The 18,776-nt window shown below is 43.5% G+C and overlaps 1 protein-coding gene across 1 annotated transcript in view; it reads right to left on the reverse strand.

Moving 5' to 3' along the window:
* Positions 1-2,483: 2,483 nt before the first annotated feature.
* The window catches only part of LOC136179405 (integumentary mucin C.1-like), a 47,274-nt gene continuing 30,981 nt past the window's right edge, over positions 2,484-18,776 (reverse strand). The window contains exon 2 of the mRNA XM_065956042.1: positions 2,484-3,884. Coding sequence (XP_065812114.1) covers positions 2,484-3,884 — 1,401 coding nt within the window. The remainder of the gene's footprint in view (positions 3,885-18,776) is intronic.

The following is an 18,776-nucleotide window of genomic DNA, read 5'->3' on the forward strand; positions in this document are numbered from 1 at the left end:
ATGCTGCTTAACAGTGCAGTAAATACAGAGGTCTCACAAGGGTATTACAACTCTGGCTCGCTTTAATTTCTGAGTAACTCTCTCTCTCTCTCTCTCTCTCTCTCACTTACTAATCCTTTAACTCTTGCTCGCTCTCTTCTTTCAGCGTATTAGATATGAACTCAAGGATTTAAGTCCGTTTTAATACAAAAATAATTGCAGTAATTTATCATCGGATTAGCTAATGGAAATCCAGAAAGCAAGAAGGAGCAGAAAACAACAAAGACTGCATCCATCAAAGGCATGAAGTCCAGCAGTGTGTGTATAGATGCAGATTATGCACATACATGTTTTCTATTAATACTCTCTATAGTAACCCATCAGGAATTTTCTGATCATGATATATGCCCAAGGCAATTATGGCAAACTTCCAGGTTTTTTTCCTGTGTTACAAACATTTAGCGTTAAATTACATCTTTTTTTACTTGAAAGATATTTTTTGGCCTTGGCCTTTGATAGGACATCTGAAGAGAGACAGGAAATGTTGGGATGAGAGAGCGGGGGATGAACCCACAGCGGCTGCAACATGCTATGTTGAATTGCTGGTTTCTCTGATAACAATGCAGCAGCCAGTATGTCCTCTTTCTAACTTTAGATTCTGGTCCTGAATGCTCTGGATTTGTTTGGACCAGAGAAGGTAGGCGGTTTTAAGGCACCCCCACACGGCCGTTTTGGACGTCCCTCGGTTTGCCAGATATGAGAGCAGTTATCAGGTCAAACCAACAGGTGTTGCAGCGATGGAGGCGGGCAAGAGAACTGGTTCAGATAGAAGTGATTGTACCCGACCTAAAAAGCCTCCGCATGTGTGCTCAAACTAGGATCAATATTGGAGATGATTTTGAAAAATGGAGAGAGGTTAGAACACAGAAAGGTTTACAGACCGATGCAGAACTTGCTAAACACTGAAGCTTGTGGTGGACACATGGACTCTAGAGAGGAGGGAGGGGGGGGGGGGAGACAGCTCTCTACAGTGTCAAGAATTTGGACTGCAGTACCCGTTTTAAACACTAGGGGTCAGAGTTACATACTGCTCCTTTAAGGATCTGCACATATTTCTTTTTTTTTTTGTTTCTTCTTGTCTGCCATTTTTTTTATACCCTTCTTTTTCCCTTTGTCTAATATTGTTTTTGTTCTCCTCTCTGTCTGTGTCTCTGGTTCGGTCTCCTCAGGCAGGATATGATCATTTATCTCATCACTATATCATCATCCGTCACTGTAGGTGGTGCTGGTATGAATTGTGAGCGTGGCAGATGTTTGAAAAAGATATCACAAAGTGGAGTGATGACACAGAATCAACCGTTATTGATGATGAGAATTTTGGATGATTTGGAAAGTAAAAGGAAACTTTAAGCGACAGCACAAACACAGAAATGACGCGATTCATCAGTCAGGCGTGGGTAAGTGAATGCATCCATTTCAAAGCTGACAAAGCATGGCGTGGAATAAACAGCAGCGTGGAGATGAGACGGATCTCTAAAGACAGGTGGAGGCGACGTGAAAAAAGAGAGGAGGAAAAGTTGAGACTTTATTCTTCCATCAAAGTGACAGGCGGCTCCTTTTTTCAATACCGGGAACAATTTCAACTCCATTTAGTTTCACATTAAAAATGTAATTGCTCCTCAAGATGAGAGAGCGATTCAATCACAACTTCAGAATCAGAACTAAAATGATGTGAAAGAAATTATAGGCTGCTCTCAGCGATGGAGAGCCGCTGGGTGTTTCATACTCACAGCTAGACATCATTTTCATACCGATAACTAAGTCTCTCCGAGCTATTTTAATATCGTTTTCTAAAGTCATTCAGTAGACTTATTATTTTCATCATTATCAACCAATCACCAAACCCATCATCTATCATCTGATGACGATCAAGCCTCGGGCTGCTTCGACCAATTACTACTCAGGGCTTCTGTTGAAGCCAGCGTTCTTGAGATGGGCGATAAAGGAGATCTGGGCCCTGACTTTCCGCGCCTTGTGCTCCTCACTGTTTACATCTCGACATCCAACTTTAGAAACAAGAATGGAGTCGGTAGGGAGAGACGCTAGCTGTGCTTTCATGCAGATTTCTGTTCATAGAGGTTAAAAGAAAAGCTAAATCATTGTCTCTAGCCCTGTTCAGACGCTCCTGTGATGTTTCACATTCAATCTGAATGTCACAAAGCGTAGTAGGGGGGCGAAGTGATCCCCCCCTCTGTACCGTCTTCAGAGGTAGTAATGGAGGCGTTACAGAGGCGAGACAGGATCAGCTGACCCAGCGGGTCATGTCTGACTGTGTGTGTATGTCGAGCTCCCGCTGTGCCGAAACCCAATGTGAATTCACAAACTGGGACACCAGTATCAAGCCGTCACTTAATCAATATGAAGGTTTAAAGACGCGATGACGTTTGAGCTTAGTTGAAGAACTTCTGCTTTGAGAAACTCTTTAGAGTTTAAAAACACACTGATTATCTTGTAAATTCAAAACAACCATGGAAGAGTTCCTGATGTGGAAAGGCAGCTTCTGAGTGACTGTCCATAGGTAGCCTATGGTTCCTGGACAGTATTACAGCCAATGCATTCTGCCTGGTTTTGGTTGTGGTTGTGGTGGTCTTGGTGTTTTTTGTGGTTGTTGTTGTTGTGGTGGTCTTGGTGTTTTTTGTGGTTGTTTTTGTGGTGGCCTTGGTGGTTTTTGTGGTTGTTGTTCTGGTGGCCATGGTGGGTTTTGTGGTTGTGGTGGTTGTTGTTGTTGTGGTGGCCTTGGTGGTTTTTGTGGTTGTTGTTGTGGTGGCCTTGGTGGTTTTTGTGGTTGTTGTTGTGGTGGCCTTGGTGGTTTTTGTGGTTGTTGTTGTGGTGGCCTTGGTGGTTTTTGTGGTTGTTATTGTGGTGGTCTTGGTGGTTTTTGTGGTTATTATTGTGGTGGCCTTGGTGGTTTTTGTAGTTGTGGTGGTTGTTGTTATTGTTGTTGTGGTGGTCTTGGTGGTTTTTGTGGTTATTATTGTGGTGGCCTTGGTGGTTTTTGTAGTTGTGGTGGTTGTTGTTATTGTTGTTGTGGTGGTCTTGGTGGTTTTTGTGGTTGTTATTGTGGTGGCCTTGGTGGTTTTTGTAGTTGTGTTGGTTGTTGTTATTGTTGTTGTGGTGGTCTTGGTGGTTTTTGTGGTTGTGGTGGTTGTAGTTGTGGTGGCCTTGGTGGTTTTTGTGGTTGTTGTGGTGGCCTTGGTGGTTTTTGTGGTTGTTGTGGTGGCCTTGGTGGTTTTTGTGGTTGATGTTGTGGTGGTCTTGGTGGTTTTTGTGGTTGTTGTTGTGGTGGCCTTGGTGGTTTTTGTTGTTGTGTTGGTCTTGGTGGTTTTTGTGGTTGTTGTTGTGGTGGTCTTGGTGGTTTTTGTGGTGGTTGTAGTTGTGGTGGCCTTGGTGGTTTTTGTGGTTGTTTTTGTGGTGGCCTTGGTGGTTTTTGTGGTTGTTGTTGTGGTGGTCTTGGTGGTTTTTGTGGTGGTCTTGGTGGTTTTTGTGGTTGTGATGGTTATTGTTGTTGTGGTGGTCTTGGTGGTTTTTGTGGTTGTGGTGGTTGTTGTTGTGGTGGCCTTGGTGGTTTTTGTGGTTGTTGTTGTGGTGGTCTTAGTGGTTTTTGTGGTTGTGGTGGTGGTTGTAGTTGTGGTGGTTGTGGTAGTGGTTGGGATGGTGGTTGTGGTGGTCTTGGTGGTTTTTGTGGTTGTGGTGGTTATTGTTGTTGTGGTGGTCTTGGTGGTTTTTGTGGTTGTGGTGGTTGTTGTTGTGGTGGCCTTGGTGGTTTTTGTTGTTGTGGTTGTGGTGGTTGTTGTTGTTGTTGTTGTTGTTGTGGTGGTCTTGGTGGATTGATATGGTTGTGGTGGCTATTGTTGTGATGGTTGAGGTGGTAGTGCCTGACCCTCATGCATTTCTAAGACACCAGAAATCTTGCTGCAGTGGTTTAACATTTCATAACATTACAAACCTGCAAACTCCTCTCACAGCTCGGTCTTAAATAGTGTTCTCTGTCGTTTCTCCCAGAATGCTTTGCAGATCAAATCTCCTACATAAAAAGGTTCCTCTTCTAAAGCAAAACTCAAGTGTTTCATAATCACCCAACCAGAAGAAATCAATGATAATGGAAGACAGTACATCCCTTATGTCGTCATTTATTGGACAATAAAGAGGAAATGTCTCAGCCACACAACAAACAAACTGTGCCTTAAACCTGCCACTCTTTAAGGCTAAATGTAACGTTCCTTAACCTAACTGTGCACAGAGGGATCTTTGTTTTTCGGTTAAATTATACTCAACACAGGCCTTAACCTGTAGGTAAATTTGGTCGTAGGGAGAGTCACATATACTAAATAAAGCACAGATAATACATACAACCTAAAAAGTGCAAATGCATATTACATGGACTAAAGATGCCAAAGTACATAAAGTGCGCAGATTCCAATCGTTAAATTTGATAAACAAGTCTATCTGTAAAAGTTAAAGAGCCTAGAACATTACAAGACCTTCAAGAAATTACCAACAAACACATCAAGCAGAAAAGAGAAAAAAAGAAAATGTTACACCTTCATGCTCCATGCTCTTTCATTTGCCTAAAGAGAGAGAGAGAGAGAGAGAGAGATGGAGGATGATGCAGTACCTCACAGCCACCACTAGATGCTACTAAAGAGCTATAATCCACTGCCAGCAGCTCTTCCTTTTTGTTTTACTTCCACTACCCCACTCCCTCCCAGCCTGTGCTGTGATTCGAACTTGTGACCTTCCAATCACAAGCCGGCTTTTCCAATCTCCGGCCTACAAACAAGGCAGTCCGGCCCTGGCTGTGATCCACAGGACTTGTGGATAAATATAGATACTGCAGGCCACAGTGCAGTGTGTGCAGGGGGATTGATTGTTACACCATGAGACAGCTCTTGGTGGACAGACAGAGGCGAACAGCGGCATGCAGCAAACATTTCTTGAACCGCATGTGAACTGATTCTTGAGAATACAGGGAGTATTTGTTGTCAGATGCACTCGTATACATACTACATTATTTTTCAGTTCAGTGATGCTGCATTACAGTGAGATTCAGTGAGCATCCGTCGCAGTGATAAATTCCACTTTCATTTAAAAGTACACTCGTCTGATTAGTCTGAATTACAAAGTGACGCTGCAAAGTGACAAATGAAACGTCCTGTTTCTGCAGAATCAGCCAATTTAAATAATGAAGTTCTGAATTCATGGCTGCACTGTCATCAGCGGCAAACTGTGAAGAAGACATTTAATGTACTGAAATCCTCTTTCCGATTTTTTTTTAAAATTCCTGTAGCGATGATGACCTTTTAAAACTTCCAACCAATTATCAGTCAGTGCCTGCTGGGATGGCTGGTGCAAACCGCTGCAGTCCAACAAAATCAAGTAAGGTGTGTAAGAGACGATTTAAAGTGTAGAGCAGCCGAAGAAAGGCGGGGGAACAGGAGGAAAACGGGAGAGTAATGCTTTTTAGATTTTATTATAAGTAAGGTGAGGAGGAGAGGAAAGTGAAGGAAAGATACAGAGTAGGCTTATGGCTGCATTTGCCCCTGAGTGTGTGTGTGTATGTGTGTGTATGTTTGTGTGAATGTGTTGCCCATTAGTCACTGAAACCTTTCTTAACATGCTGCTCTTAATTGAGTTACTTTTTCCTCTTCACCTCTCCCCTGCTTTTAACCTTTAACCTCTACGTCTCCACTATTCTAATCTTAAACTGCTACTTTGTTAATCTCTGCAGTTTTGTTTCTATGTGTGTGTGTGCATGTTAAAGATGCAAAATCCTCTTCTCCATGTAAAATAAAATAAATTAAAGTTACACTTTATTGATCTTGCAAGGGGAAATTTGTTTTTTACACTCTGTCTAGTAAACATGCTACACAAACATAGGCCAAAATACACACACATGCACAAACAGAATCCTATGGACATGCACTAATGGAGAGGTCTGAGAGTGAGGGGGATTTAGAACAAGAAACTTCACACATGATTTGGGGAGCTCTGAGACTTATTTAAACTGGTTTAGGAGGAGGAGAATATGTGAGCTTTGATACCAGTTTGGACAAAGTATGGATATCTTCTCCATTCTGATGATGCACATTTTTCTATCCATTAAACTTTTCCATTTCCTCAGTTTGATGTGTGTGTCTGAGCATGACTGTGTTTGTGTGCATTTGTGTGTGTGTGTTGATCTGGATGATGAAAGTGTGTATCCACTTGATGAAAAAAGGCATGTCATGGTGAGTGGGATGGCTGTGTGTATGATGTCGGTCAGCCTGGCTGACATTCAGAATGTCTGAAGCTACCTTCAAGCTTCTGCAGAGAAATGTAACCTGAGTCAGGTGTTCAGGACCTGGATCTGGACCTGGATGTAAAGTCGATCAGAGAGAGAGAGAGAGAGAGAGAGAGTTTGCATCTGGGACCTGAGAGAACATTCTGAACGTTTTTTCTCGGCCTGTCTCGCCTCTTCTATCTCCTCTCCGCAGAAATATCAAGGGCTCCTCAATCGAGCATCTCCGCAACATTCCCGCTGCATTGTTTTACAAAACCTGAAGGTTCATGCATTGTGCAATATAGCATAAAAAGGAGAAACTAACATGCATACAAGCTAGCAGGTCATCAGAAGGTCAGATTGGTGGTAGTTTCAAAATGCCCATTGACATTAAAACAAATCAAGCCGTTCTGTTTTTTGAGGTGTTATGACATGTTGCCTGAAAACCTTTCTGTTGGTTAGAGAAGAAGAAGTGGTGCAGATATTCAGAGGCCGTGAATGAGACCACATTGTTATTAACGATGCACTGATGCATCTCGCCCGCCTGTCGATCAGGTCAGCTACACGCCTTATTGTGAATAACTTTTATCCTTCATCAAATCAAAACTGATGAGTCATCAAAACATTCACCCCCCGTACAGTGTGTGTCGATCGAGACATGAGCTAATCAGACCTATTTGGTTTTTTGAACCAGGCTGTAAACATGTTAATCTCTGCTGTAAAAACAGGCTTTTTAGAATGGGTGTGTATGTGACTTTCTGCACTTCTGGCAGGCAGCCTCTAGTGGACACTTGAGGAACTGCAGGATTTTGCACTTCTGCATCAGCTGTGTTTATAAAACTGGAGGTTGCCGACTCGTCGCCTGCTCATGGGGATTTTTCCTGCTGCATTCGCACATCGGCTCCCAGCGACTTCATTAGGAAATCTGGGTAATACCGTTAGTCTACACTGATTCTCACATGCAGCTCAAAAGTTCTGCTCTTACTAATCGAGCTTGAGACTTCAGATGGAGCCAAAATCCAAAGCGCTCTTGTTTCCCGCAGCGAGAATACACTCCTTCTCTCCTGCTTTTCTCTTGTGCACTTGTTTAGCAAAAATAATTATAATTTTCTCCTCATTTGTCAGACGCAGAAACAACATGGGAATTCAGATGTGGGCGAATCATAATGTGCTGCTGGGGGGGGGAAAGCTCCCTACGGAAGCCGAAGTGAATCACTGTTTTCTGCTTAATGTGCTGGTTTTGCTCCTTCGCGCTATAAATCTACGTGATCATTAGGATTCCTGGCAGCCGGCAAAGGTTGTATAAATCAAAACATGGATAACCTGATTGAAAACAAGTTCACCATCCATGACTGCCTTTTCATCTTTGTCTAAGCTGGCCAAATACTTCACAGCATTTTCAAATGCAGCCCACAATGCGCAGAGATCAGTGGTCACAGTGGTGGGAGTGGAAAGAAAAAACACAATGTAGATAAACAACACTAAATTTAGCATCATTATTTTCATATTCACACCCCGAGAATACTTAATTTGATTCTATATGCACGCTTCCATAAGGCTCCAGAATCCTCGAGTAGATGTGATATAGCAGACGAGCGTTTGCAGAATAAATAAAAGACATGAACACAGCATCATTATCATCAGGAGTGCCATCTCCACGACTTCATTGTCATTCCTCTCTTTAATGTGTTGCTGTTCATTTAGATTTTCCGTGCGGCACATTCAACATAAACTCTGATCTGTTTAATATCCTCTCTTTCCGCCTGAACACACTCCTGTGTTGCTGTTTATTATAAACTCTCATCGCTTGGAAAGCTGTAAAACAAAGAATAATTGGACACATCTATAAATCACACGAGCTCCCATAAGTACTGTTGTTACTTAGAGAAGTAGACTTTAAAATCACCTGTTTCTATATTGAATGTACTTGTTAAATGCTTGCACACTCTCTTAAAGAGACAGGCACCCAGACAAGCTATAAACAGCACAGAGGTTAGATACAGTTCATGTAACTGCGGGTAAAATGTGCTGTGCAGAACAAAGGGGCCTGTCAAGGATTTTATTAGTCAGCAGCGTTTTTAAAATTCATGTTGGAGGGGAGAGCGTCAGAAGAAGACTGGCGGTTGAGTGTTGAGGAGGGTAAATATTTAAACTTTAGAGCAGCCATCAAAGCAACAAAAAAAAGGTCAGTCAATAACGACACGCTGAGAGCTGGAGCTGAGGTGGGTTTGAAGCCTCCTGACAAACCGTTACACCGCGCCCACCTGTCAATCAGGTCAGCTACACACCTTATTGTGAATAACTCTTATCCTTCATCAAATCAAAACTGATGAGTCATCAAAACATTCACCCCCCCGTACAGTGTGTGTCGATTGAGACATGAGCTAATCAGACCTATTTGGTTTTTTGAACCAGGCTGTAACATGTTAATCTCTGCTGTAAAAACAGGTTTTTTAGAATGGGTGTGTATGTGACTTCCTGTGCTTCTGGCAAGCAGCCTCTAGTGGGCAGTCTCTGAAGTTTTTTTTTATAAAGCTTTGGTATTTTTCTACGGCAGCCCAGACCGTCAACCGCAAAAACTTTTCATGAATCGCAGAAACATTTATGATAAATGAAAAAAACATTTTCTTTCTTCTTGGGTTTCACAAAAATAATCAGTTTCATTAAATGTTGTTTGGCATGTCACAAAATCCCTCCAAAAGCCTAACCTGAACCGTAAGATAATGGAGATGTTCCCTTATTTCTTAAACCTAATGAGGCCATTTTAGACTTCGGAAGACACCACTAGAAGCAATACACACACACACACACACACACACACACACACACACACACGCACACACACACACACACACACATACACACTCTTGAACTTAATCTATCTCCGTCTCTTAATTGTTTTTTCCTCCCCCCTGTTCTCTCTCTACTTCCAATCACTCTCTCACGCTCGCTCTCCAACAGTACATCTACTTTAGACAATTAGTGCTGACTGCTGCGCTGTGAAGAGTGCGCCGGTAAAACTCTGTTAGAGTGCACACGCACGCACACACACACACACACACACACACACACACACACACACACACACACACACACACACACACACAGTCCTCTTTAACCTCTCCGTTTCATCCTTCACCTGCCTCTTTGACCTTTTACTCCTGACTCCTTTTCTCTTCAGACGACCTCCCTTCTTCTTCTCTCATCTCTTTGCTCCTTATCACCCCCCTTTCTCATTTTAATCTGTATTCTACCCCTCGCTCCGTTTCTTTCTTCCCTTCTTCACTCTCCTGTCCGTCTGTCCTGTACATCAGTCGTACTCGGCCGTGCGTCCTCGTCTCCACTCTCTTTAAAAACACACAATCTGAAGGCTCACCCACAGGGCTCATAGCGTCTGATTACATTGATCGCTTGTCACTTTATTTTACACACCATGTCACTCTTTCTGAGCCTGTCTGTGTCTAACTTTGGCAAACCTAGCGATTCACAATGGATGAATATTTCATGGAGTTTACTCGCCCATAAATCCCACACAGGATCAATCAATATTTTCTTCCCAACTATTCATCCACAGATAACCACCTGGAAGAAAGACACAGAATCAGGTTTCTCTCTCTCTCCCTCGCTCTCTCTCTCTCTCCCTCTCTCTCGCTCTCTCTCTCTCTCCCTCTCTCTCGCTCTCTCTCTCTCTCTCCCTCCCTCCCTCTCTCTCTCCCTCTCTCTCGCTCTCTCTCTCTCTCTCTCTCCCTCCCTCCCTCTCTCTCTCTGTCTCTCTCTCTCTCTCTCTCTCTCTCTCTATAACAAAGTCTGCCCTGATACGCAGCACTGTCTGCAGTTTTGGACAAATACAAATATTGTTACCGGCGTGACACATATCTACATGTTTACATAAAATACATAAAGAGGTGCAGCTGTGTTGAAAAGCTAAATGTGCATCATGTGGCGCTGACTTCATCAAGGTGACACTTGTTGGTTTGAGGTGGATGCGGCCCTGGAGCCAAAGTAAGAAAATGTTCCCGTTTCCTGGATTTGACAACGTGTCTGAATAGTCGGAGCAGGATCATTTATCTCGATGAAGATGACCCTCCAAAGACGCATCCCGCTCCGAGACTGGAGCCTGGATTATTTCTGGCACGTTCTTTTGTGGACGATCGATAATTGATGAGGTCGTTAATTACCTTTTTTAATATACTGTAGCATCAAGATGCAAAAGGTGGTGAAGTGGGACAGACTGCTGTACAGACTGTTAGGGAGATTTGTGTGTGTGTGTGTGTGTGTGTCTAACTGTGTGTGTAGTGTGTGTGTGTGTATGTGTGTGTGTGTGTGTGTGTGTGTGTGTGTGTGTGTGTGTGTGTGTGTGTGTGTGTGTGTGAGACTGTGTGTGTGTGTGTCTGTGTGTGTGAGACTGTGTGTGTGTGTGTGTGAGACTGTGTGTGTGTGTGTCTGTGTGTGTGTGTGTGTGTGTGTGTGTCTGTCTGTGTGTGTGTGTGTGTGTCTGTGTGTGTGTGTGTATGTGAGTGTGTGTGAGTGTGTGAGTGTGTGTGAGTGTGTGTGTGTGCGCGCGTGTGTGTGCATGTGTGTGTGTGAGTGTGTGTGTGTATGTGAGTGTGTGTGAGTGTGTGTGTGTGCGCGCGTGTGTGTGCATGTGTGTGTGTGAGTGTGTGTGTGAGTGTGTGTGCGTGTCTGTGTGTGTGTGTGCGTTCATGTGTGTGTGTGCGTTCATGTGTGTGTGTGCGTGTGTGAGTGTGTGTGCGTGTCTGTGTGTGAGTATGTGTGAGTGTGTGTGTGTGTGTGACTGTGTGTGTGTGCGTGTGACTGTGTGCGTGCGCGTGCATGCGTGTGTGTGAGTGTGTGTGTGTGTGCGTGTGTGTGTTTGTGTGCGCGTGTGTGTGTGCGTGTGCGTGTGCGTGTGCGTGTGCGTGCGCGTGCGCGTGCGTGCGTGCGTGTGTGCGTGCGTGTGTGTGTGTGTGTGTATGCAGGTTGACAGTCGTGGTTATCATCAGAGAAAGAGCAGATGAAGTGAAAAGAATCATATAAATGAAGAGACTTTGAATTTCAAACTATCAGAACAAATGTTTCAAGATCACACCGACAGAAAGTTTGAAAGCTTCAGCAAATATTCATCACACACACACGGCCGACATCGATCGCACACCAGCTGCAGCCACATACTCGTCAACCGTCAATGTGTGTGTGTGAATGTGAGGGCAGGAGCCCGTCTGTCAATCATGTCAGACAGGTCCTTTGATTACTCCGGCACATTTATCTCGACTCCTCTGTCTGGATATAAAAAGAGTATCGCCTCGATTTCAGTTCTTAATATTTTCTCTTTGATCTCATCTCTTAACGTTGAGGTTTCAAAGTACAGGAAGGAGGGGGTGTGGTTGGTGATGTGGAGGGGGAGTGGGAGTGGTGGTAGAAAGGAAGCGAGAGCTCGGGCTAATCATACCAGAAAAAAAAAAAAAATTGAATAGATATATAGATAAACGTTGATCATTGGGACTGTATTATTTTTTGTTCAGGGTGATTATTGCAGAGGCAATTAAGGATTTTTTGTAGATGTTTATCCCGGCAAGAGGGACTTTATAGCGTCTGCGTAAAGGTAGTAACTGGAAGGACGGGTGGAGGGGGTGACAGGGGTCTCCTCTGTGATCAGGGTGGCTTTCCTGATCAAAGAGACGTCCTACAGTTCATTGTATGTTTGTTGATGTTATGACATTGATTTGTCACAAAAATTAACAATCACAAAATGTCAAAATGTGTCATTGATTACTCCGATAAGCTGGACTTGAACTGCACATTTTTTGGCTGACCAGATTCTGATTCTGACCGGATTTTTGAGTTTCCAGACTGATTATACATTCTAGTAATTTGCTGTAGAGCGTTCAGTTGGGGCATGAGGATGAGGCGCGATCTTCTTTTCCCAACTGGACGACTAACATTTCTGTCATGTTTTGATTTGCAGACATGTTGCACACACTCACACAGTGAGCCCCGAGCAGACTATCTCCCCCTTATTGCACCTGTGCAAAATGGCAGCCAGCGTCTGATAGCACCATGGCAACAGCAGTCATGCCTGTCTTATCTGTCTTCCTCCTCCTATCAATGTCAGATATCAACCAGAGAAACATCAGCAGGCTATAGCCTCAGACCTCCAGCTGACAGGGAATCTTTTCAGACTTAGCTTTCTAGTTAGCTTGTGTTTGTTGGTGATGCTGGTTAGAACGCAGAAAGGTTTACAGACCGATACAGAGCTGGCTAAACACTGAAGCTTCAGTGTCCACCACATGTGTGTGCATCGACTCTAGAGAGGAGGGGGCGCTCTCTATAATGTTTTGAATTTGGACTGCAGTACCCATTTTAAACACTAGGTGTCAGAGTTACATATTGCTCCTTTAAGACTACTTTATCTCCTTGACAACACTTTACCTTGCGGACTGTCACAGCAGAGATTGAATCAGCAGAGGACTTAAGGACGAATACATCAGTATTAAGAGTCAAAGTCGCTCTGAGAACATTTCGTGCACAAGGACAATGAGTCTGGAGCTGCCTCACTGTAACAAATCGCAGGTTTATGCAATAATTAAGGACTCAAAGGACACAGTGAACCTCGGAGTGTAGCCTCACCTTGAAAGTCTATCCATTCAGTTTGTTTTTGTGTGTGCATGCATGCTATTTTATGAACCGCCGGGGGCTTTAGCTGTGCCACCTGTGAGCTAAAAACCTCCGACTCTCCATTTATCATGAGTGTCTCTTTTAGCCTTATCTTTAAAAAAGCAAGCTGGATTTATATTTTGGTTTAACAAACATTTACAGGTGGAAGGAGCTCCTCCAGATGCAGAAATTAGCTCATCAGTTGGGTTTAAACCTCAGTGGGAAGTTTTCTGGCTCAGTAACATGAAGCTACTGTAGGGAGAGATAGGAAGCACCGGTGGATGGATGTCCTTTGATGTGTGGCGGATGAAGCCGGTGTTGCATCCTAAGTGTAACAAGGCAGACGGAGAACATTTCTGCATGATTGTAGGGAAAGTTTTCTTGGATATTTAAAGTGCAGCAGAAGGAATGGAGAGAGTCCAAAGTGAAGCTAACATAATGGAAATTAATTGGGTGGTGGATCAAATGTGCAAGAACAGTGTCTGTTTGATTGATGTCTCCTCGTAAAGTTTCCCAAACCAACTTCTGTCTGTTTCAAAAAGTAACTCAAGGAGAAGCGTTTTTTTCCAGCGTACGTCGTAACATCTCAATCTTTTTTTAGGGCATAGAAAATAAAAAACATGCAGCAGAAAGTACAGAGGAGCTAGCAGAAGTTAACTCCACATCTGTGCTTTTAATCCGGATAAACTTGACATTGATTGAATCAAAGCATAATTCAAATCAAAAGCTGTTTTTACATCTGCACTCCTGATAATTTCGGGAGGACTGCTCCGGAGACTCTCCTCCTCTCACATCAGCTCACTTGGACTTGCTGTCAGAAAATATACGATGAGGCTGGATGAGAAACTCCGGGTGAAGTCCGAATAAAAAATCTGGCTGTTTGCGTTCACACATACAGCTCCTCCTGAAAATATTCTGAGTTTTTCAGGAGTTTTCTGCAAGTGTGAAAGCACTACTAGATGAAAATGCATGTTATACATTCAAAGTATAAAGTGGAACATGAGATGCACCAGAAGCAGGTTAACTGTTACCTGCAGAGGATATGCTGTATATGGACTATATGAAACGGTATGCTTAATCATCTCAATGTTTTTAATCCCTGAGACTCAGCAGCCGCAGCAAACATCAAACAGCCTCGCTGAGCTGGTTGTCAGCTCAACTACCTGAAGGACAAGTGAAATCAAAGAGGGGACAAAACAGCTGTTCAGGTGGTGCATCGATCCAGATTAGAAACTAACCTAAAAAAAACAACAAAAGGGAAGATTTCACATGTGATATAAGCCATCGTGCAGTTGGCTCTGCTGTTATAAACATTGCTAAAACCTTGAATCGGCAGTGTGAATGGATTCTCATCTTTGTGTCTCTGCTGCAGGTTTGACTCTCTCTCCAAGTGATTCAAAATGAAGGCTCACCTCTTACTGATGGTGTTCTGAGCACATTATTTCTGCCCTCATTTCCAGTCACAAATAACCCCAATGCCCGTGACGCATTTGCCCTGACATGCTGTAGTACCTCTTTTGACCATGAGGTGGCAACACAAACCCAGAGATCCAGCATGGCCCTATTTATCAGGGGCAGCTTTGTCCACACATCCATTGCTTTGCCTTACCATCATCTCTCTTTCTCCCTCTCTCTGTCTCTCTCTCTCTTTCTCTCTCTGTCTCTCCCCCCCCCCCCCTCTCTCTCTCTTACTGTCTCTCTCTCTTTCTGTTTCTCCCCCCTCTCTCTCTTTCTCTCTCTCTCTCTCTCTCTCTTTCTGTCTCTCTCTCCCCCCTCTCTCTCTTTCTCTCTCTCTCTCTCTCCCTCTCTCTCTCTCTCCCCCTCTGTTCTGGCAATGTTTCAACAATAAACAATATAAAGAGGCCACTCAAAGTGTTCCCTAAATCAGGACCTTATACGTGCATGGATCCAGTCTCCTTTATGTGTTCAAGTTCTGCGTCAATGAAGTTATGGTTAACGCACTCTTATGTCATCTTTGTGTTATTTTAATTTAAATGCAAATCAGCACATTCTGGTTCTGATTACATTTTGACTCTTTTTTTGAACTTGGGGTTTTAAAACAACAGGGTTTTAAAACAAATGTTATTCATGGGGCGCTGGTGGCGCAGTGGTAAGTGCATGCGCCCCTTGTATGGGGCTATGGTCTTCCAAGTGGGTGGCCCAGGTTCAAATCCCACCTGTTGCATGTTATTCCCCACTCTCTCTCTCCCTGATTTCCTATCTCTCCATTAAAGGCACTAAAAACACAAAAATAAATCTTTAAAGAAAAAGAATATTATTCACATGAGTGCATTTAATCCAAACAGCGACCTGTACTCTGTAGTAGTGTTGTAGTACTGGAGATCAGTCTTGGTCTTAAGATCGGTCTCGAGACCACTTTTTGAAGGTCTCGGTCTGGGTCTTGGACTGGGCGGACTCTAGGTCTTATATCAAGACCGCTCAAGACCAACCACTGATAGGCTTCGTTGCCACATCATTACTGTGATTAAAAGGAAAACGCCTCTTTCGAAAAGAAGTTTGAATTTTATCTCCCGGTTACGACCACAACCTTCCCGGGGTTACGGTCTAAGTGAGTGACACGCCCCCTGCACACAAGATTTTTCAGTGATATTTATGGTCTTGGTCTTGTCTGGGCCTCGCCCTGTCTTGGTCTCGCCCTGCCTTGGTCGTATCTCGGTCATGGTCTCGCCCTGCCTTGGTCGTATCTCGGTCATGGTCTCGCCCTGCCTTGTCTTGGTCTCGATCCCTAAATATCTTGGTCTTGACTCGGTCTGGCCCTACCTTGGTCTCAGTCTCGGAGCACTCTGGTCTCGGGTATGTCTTGGGCTCTGTTCGTGTGGTCTTGACTACAACCCTAACCTGTAGACAAAAGGCTTTTGTCTCAAAAGGCCCAAGATAAAATTAAATATCATGAAGAGGTTCAGTCGACAATAAATCAGATTCTGTCTTTTCAGATCCAACTGCTGACATGTTGAGTTTCATGTGAACACTGACAAACACATTTTCCGAGGCTGTCCTCTCTTTGCCAGATTAGTTGAGCAGCAGGGGACGTGATGGCTCTGAAACTTTCTCTGAGCTGCGGTGTCAGCTTCCCAGGCTTGTGTCCAACGTCGCTGACGGCTAACCAAAAAAAACCCTCCATTCATATCCGCAGTGAGGATAAATTGTCTGCTTAAAGTGCCTGTTTCGTTTTAACTTGTTTGTTGTCGAGCTCTGTGGCATAAAGCTCAGTATGTAAATGTGATGAATATTTTGATCGACGTGTCTTTAGTGAATCATGCCTTCCCGGTGCCCACACACGTTTTGCAGCCGTTCACACCTGTCAAACCAAATGTGTATTATTCAGAGAAACATGGAGGCAGAATAAAAATACTTCTTGTATGTTTGTGAACTAACCCCGACCAAAACAAGACGGGCTGCTACCCTGCTGGAACACATCACACTCTCAGATTTAAAGTGTGAATAGGACAGTTAGCAACTGATGTCATTGAAGAGGAAATGCTCCTGTAAATGTGCAGTGTGCTTCAGTTTCTGCAGTTTGTTGGAAGTCTTCATGTTGTGATTGTAAAGAAACAACTGATGTGGCAGCTCACAGCAGAGGAGCAGGAAGCGAGCATGCAGACGGTGCTGCAGCATCAAAAACAATTAAAACCATCAGCTTCTAAAAATGCTTAAACACATGTTTACTATTCTTTTTTTTCAAGGTTTCATTTTGGTTTTATGTATTTTTTTAGAGAAAGGACAGTGGGTCAGATATCTGGGAGAGAGAGAGAGGAATGACACATGCAGGGAAGGAGCCACAGGTCGGATTCAAACCCAGGTCTTCCGCTTGGAGGACTAAAGTCTCCTTATATGGGGCGCCCGTCCTAACCACTACACTACTGGCGCACTGTTTGCCACTCTTAAAGGGAGGATGACATGGAAGTGGTTTTCCTCTCCTGTCCAATCCAGATCCTGGGCCAGAAAAAACCCCAAAAAATCACGTCCTGTCCCAATCCTGGTAGAATGGCTCTTGTCTAGTCTTATCCCGCTCCTGCTCCTGTTCTTATTTGTTATTACTTCGACCGAATGGAGAGCACGTGGAAACAAAGGAAACAATAGAATCAAGCTGATTTTGTCGCTGACCCTCGCTCGCATCAGCTTTTGTACCTTTTTCCTTTTCTGCTCTCTTTCTACCTTGTGCAAAGATTTTGTACCTTTTCTGCACCCTTCACCCTTTGTGCAAAGTTTAGCATGCTGTCATAGCATCACAGATACTTCAAAAACATCAACAAGCTCGGTTGTATGTGTTTCCGAGACAGCCAGAGGTTGAGTGGCCTGTGACATGTCAACACCTCTGTGAAGAAAACGTCCTCATACAAACGATGAAAGACAAATGTTCCATCGTCGACTTGATTATATTTTCTATAAGATGTCCTTTAATGATGAATGTGGCAGAGAAACCTGTTATGAAAGACATTTCACACAGACATCAAATATTCTCTTTGATAAGTCTCTTAAAGGAAAGATTGAACAGGAAAGCAGACGATTGTTTCTCACCAGGGGAAAAATGAAGACAAAGCAAACTGGGAGCATCATCTTTCTTTAATTGAGCAAGAAATCAAGGTTTCTTTCACCGGTTCAGATCCTTTTTTTTTTTTCATCTGGCCCCCCCTCTGCGCTCACATTCATGTTCCCTTTTGTACCACAGCTCAGCAGGAGAGAAACACCTTTTTGATCTTCGTGTCTGCAAAGCATGTTTTCAATGTGTGTGATCACTTTTAGTATGCCTGTGTTTATGTGCGTCTCTGCGGGGTGTTTTTCACATCAACAGATTCTTATTACCTCACCAAACACAAAGGCTGATGAAAGAAAAGGCTGTTAGTGTGCGTGTGTATGTGTGTGTGTGTTTTGTGGATGTGTGTGTGTGTGTGTGTGTGTGTGTGTGTGTGTCTCTGAGTGTATGTCTGATGCAAGCAGCAACCTCAAGAATTTCAAAATCCTGCAGTTCCTCGAGTGTCCACTAGAGGCTGGCTGCAGAAGCACAGGAAGTCACATACACACTACAGTCAAAAAAGCAGTTTTTATAGAAGACATTAACATGTTTACAGCCTGGTTCAAAAAACCAAATAGGTCTGATTAGTTATTGTCATCATGAGCACACACTGTACTATGTTAATGTTTTGATGACTCATCAGTTTTGATTTGATAAAGGATAAGAGTTATTCACAATAAGGCATGTAGCTGACCTGATTGACAGGTGGGTGTGGTGTAACGGTTTGTCAGGAGGCTTCAAACCCGCCTCAGCTCCAGCTCTCAGCCTGTCGTTAGGTTGTCTGAAAGTTAGGCTGAGACAGCGTTTCCAGCATGGAGACCGCCATCGATGGGACTCCAGCGCCCCCTGCAGGAACAGATGGGTGACGTCACTCAGGCTTCGACCATTAATATTAACTGATGAGGTTTAATTTTTGCACTTTTCAATATGATTTTCTAAACTCTGACCTAATTTAGCTTGTTGGTAATTAAAGTAAATACCCTGTTCCCACTCTGAGAACTCCATTTGTGTTTGTACATGTATAACAAGCATTTGCTTGATTAACATTTAGAAATGTTTAATGTTCATGCACAAACCCATTTCCCCCCCCCCAAAAAAAATGTGTGGAAGTAACAACAGGATGAATATGATTTACAAAACACTGAAACCCCGTATGTGACTGAAAGTAGCAGAAAGACGACACATCAAATGTTTTTGATTGGCCAACTGGACACGCCCCTGAATATGTGTATGTTTGTGCGTTTGAGCAGCGTATATGTCAGGATGAAAATACGTCAGGTTTTTATTATC

This window comes from Labrus bergylta, chromosome 1 (assembly GCF_963930695.1).
Source record: "Labrus bergylta chromosome 1, fLabBer1.1, whole genome shotgun sequence".
NCBI classification, from domain to species: Eukaryota; Metazoa; Chordata; class Actinopteri; order Labriformes; family Labridae; genus Labrus; species Labrus bergylta.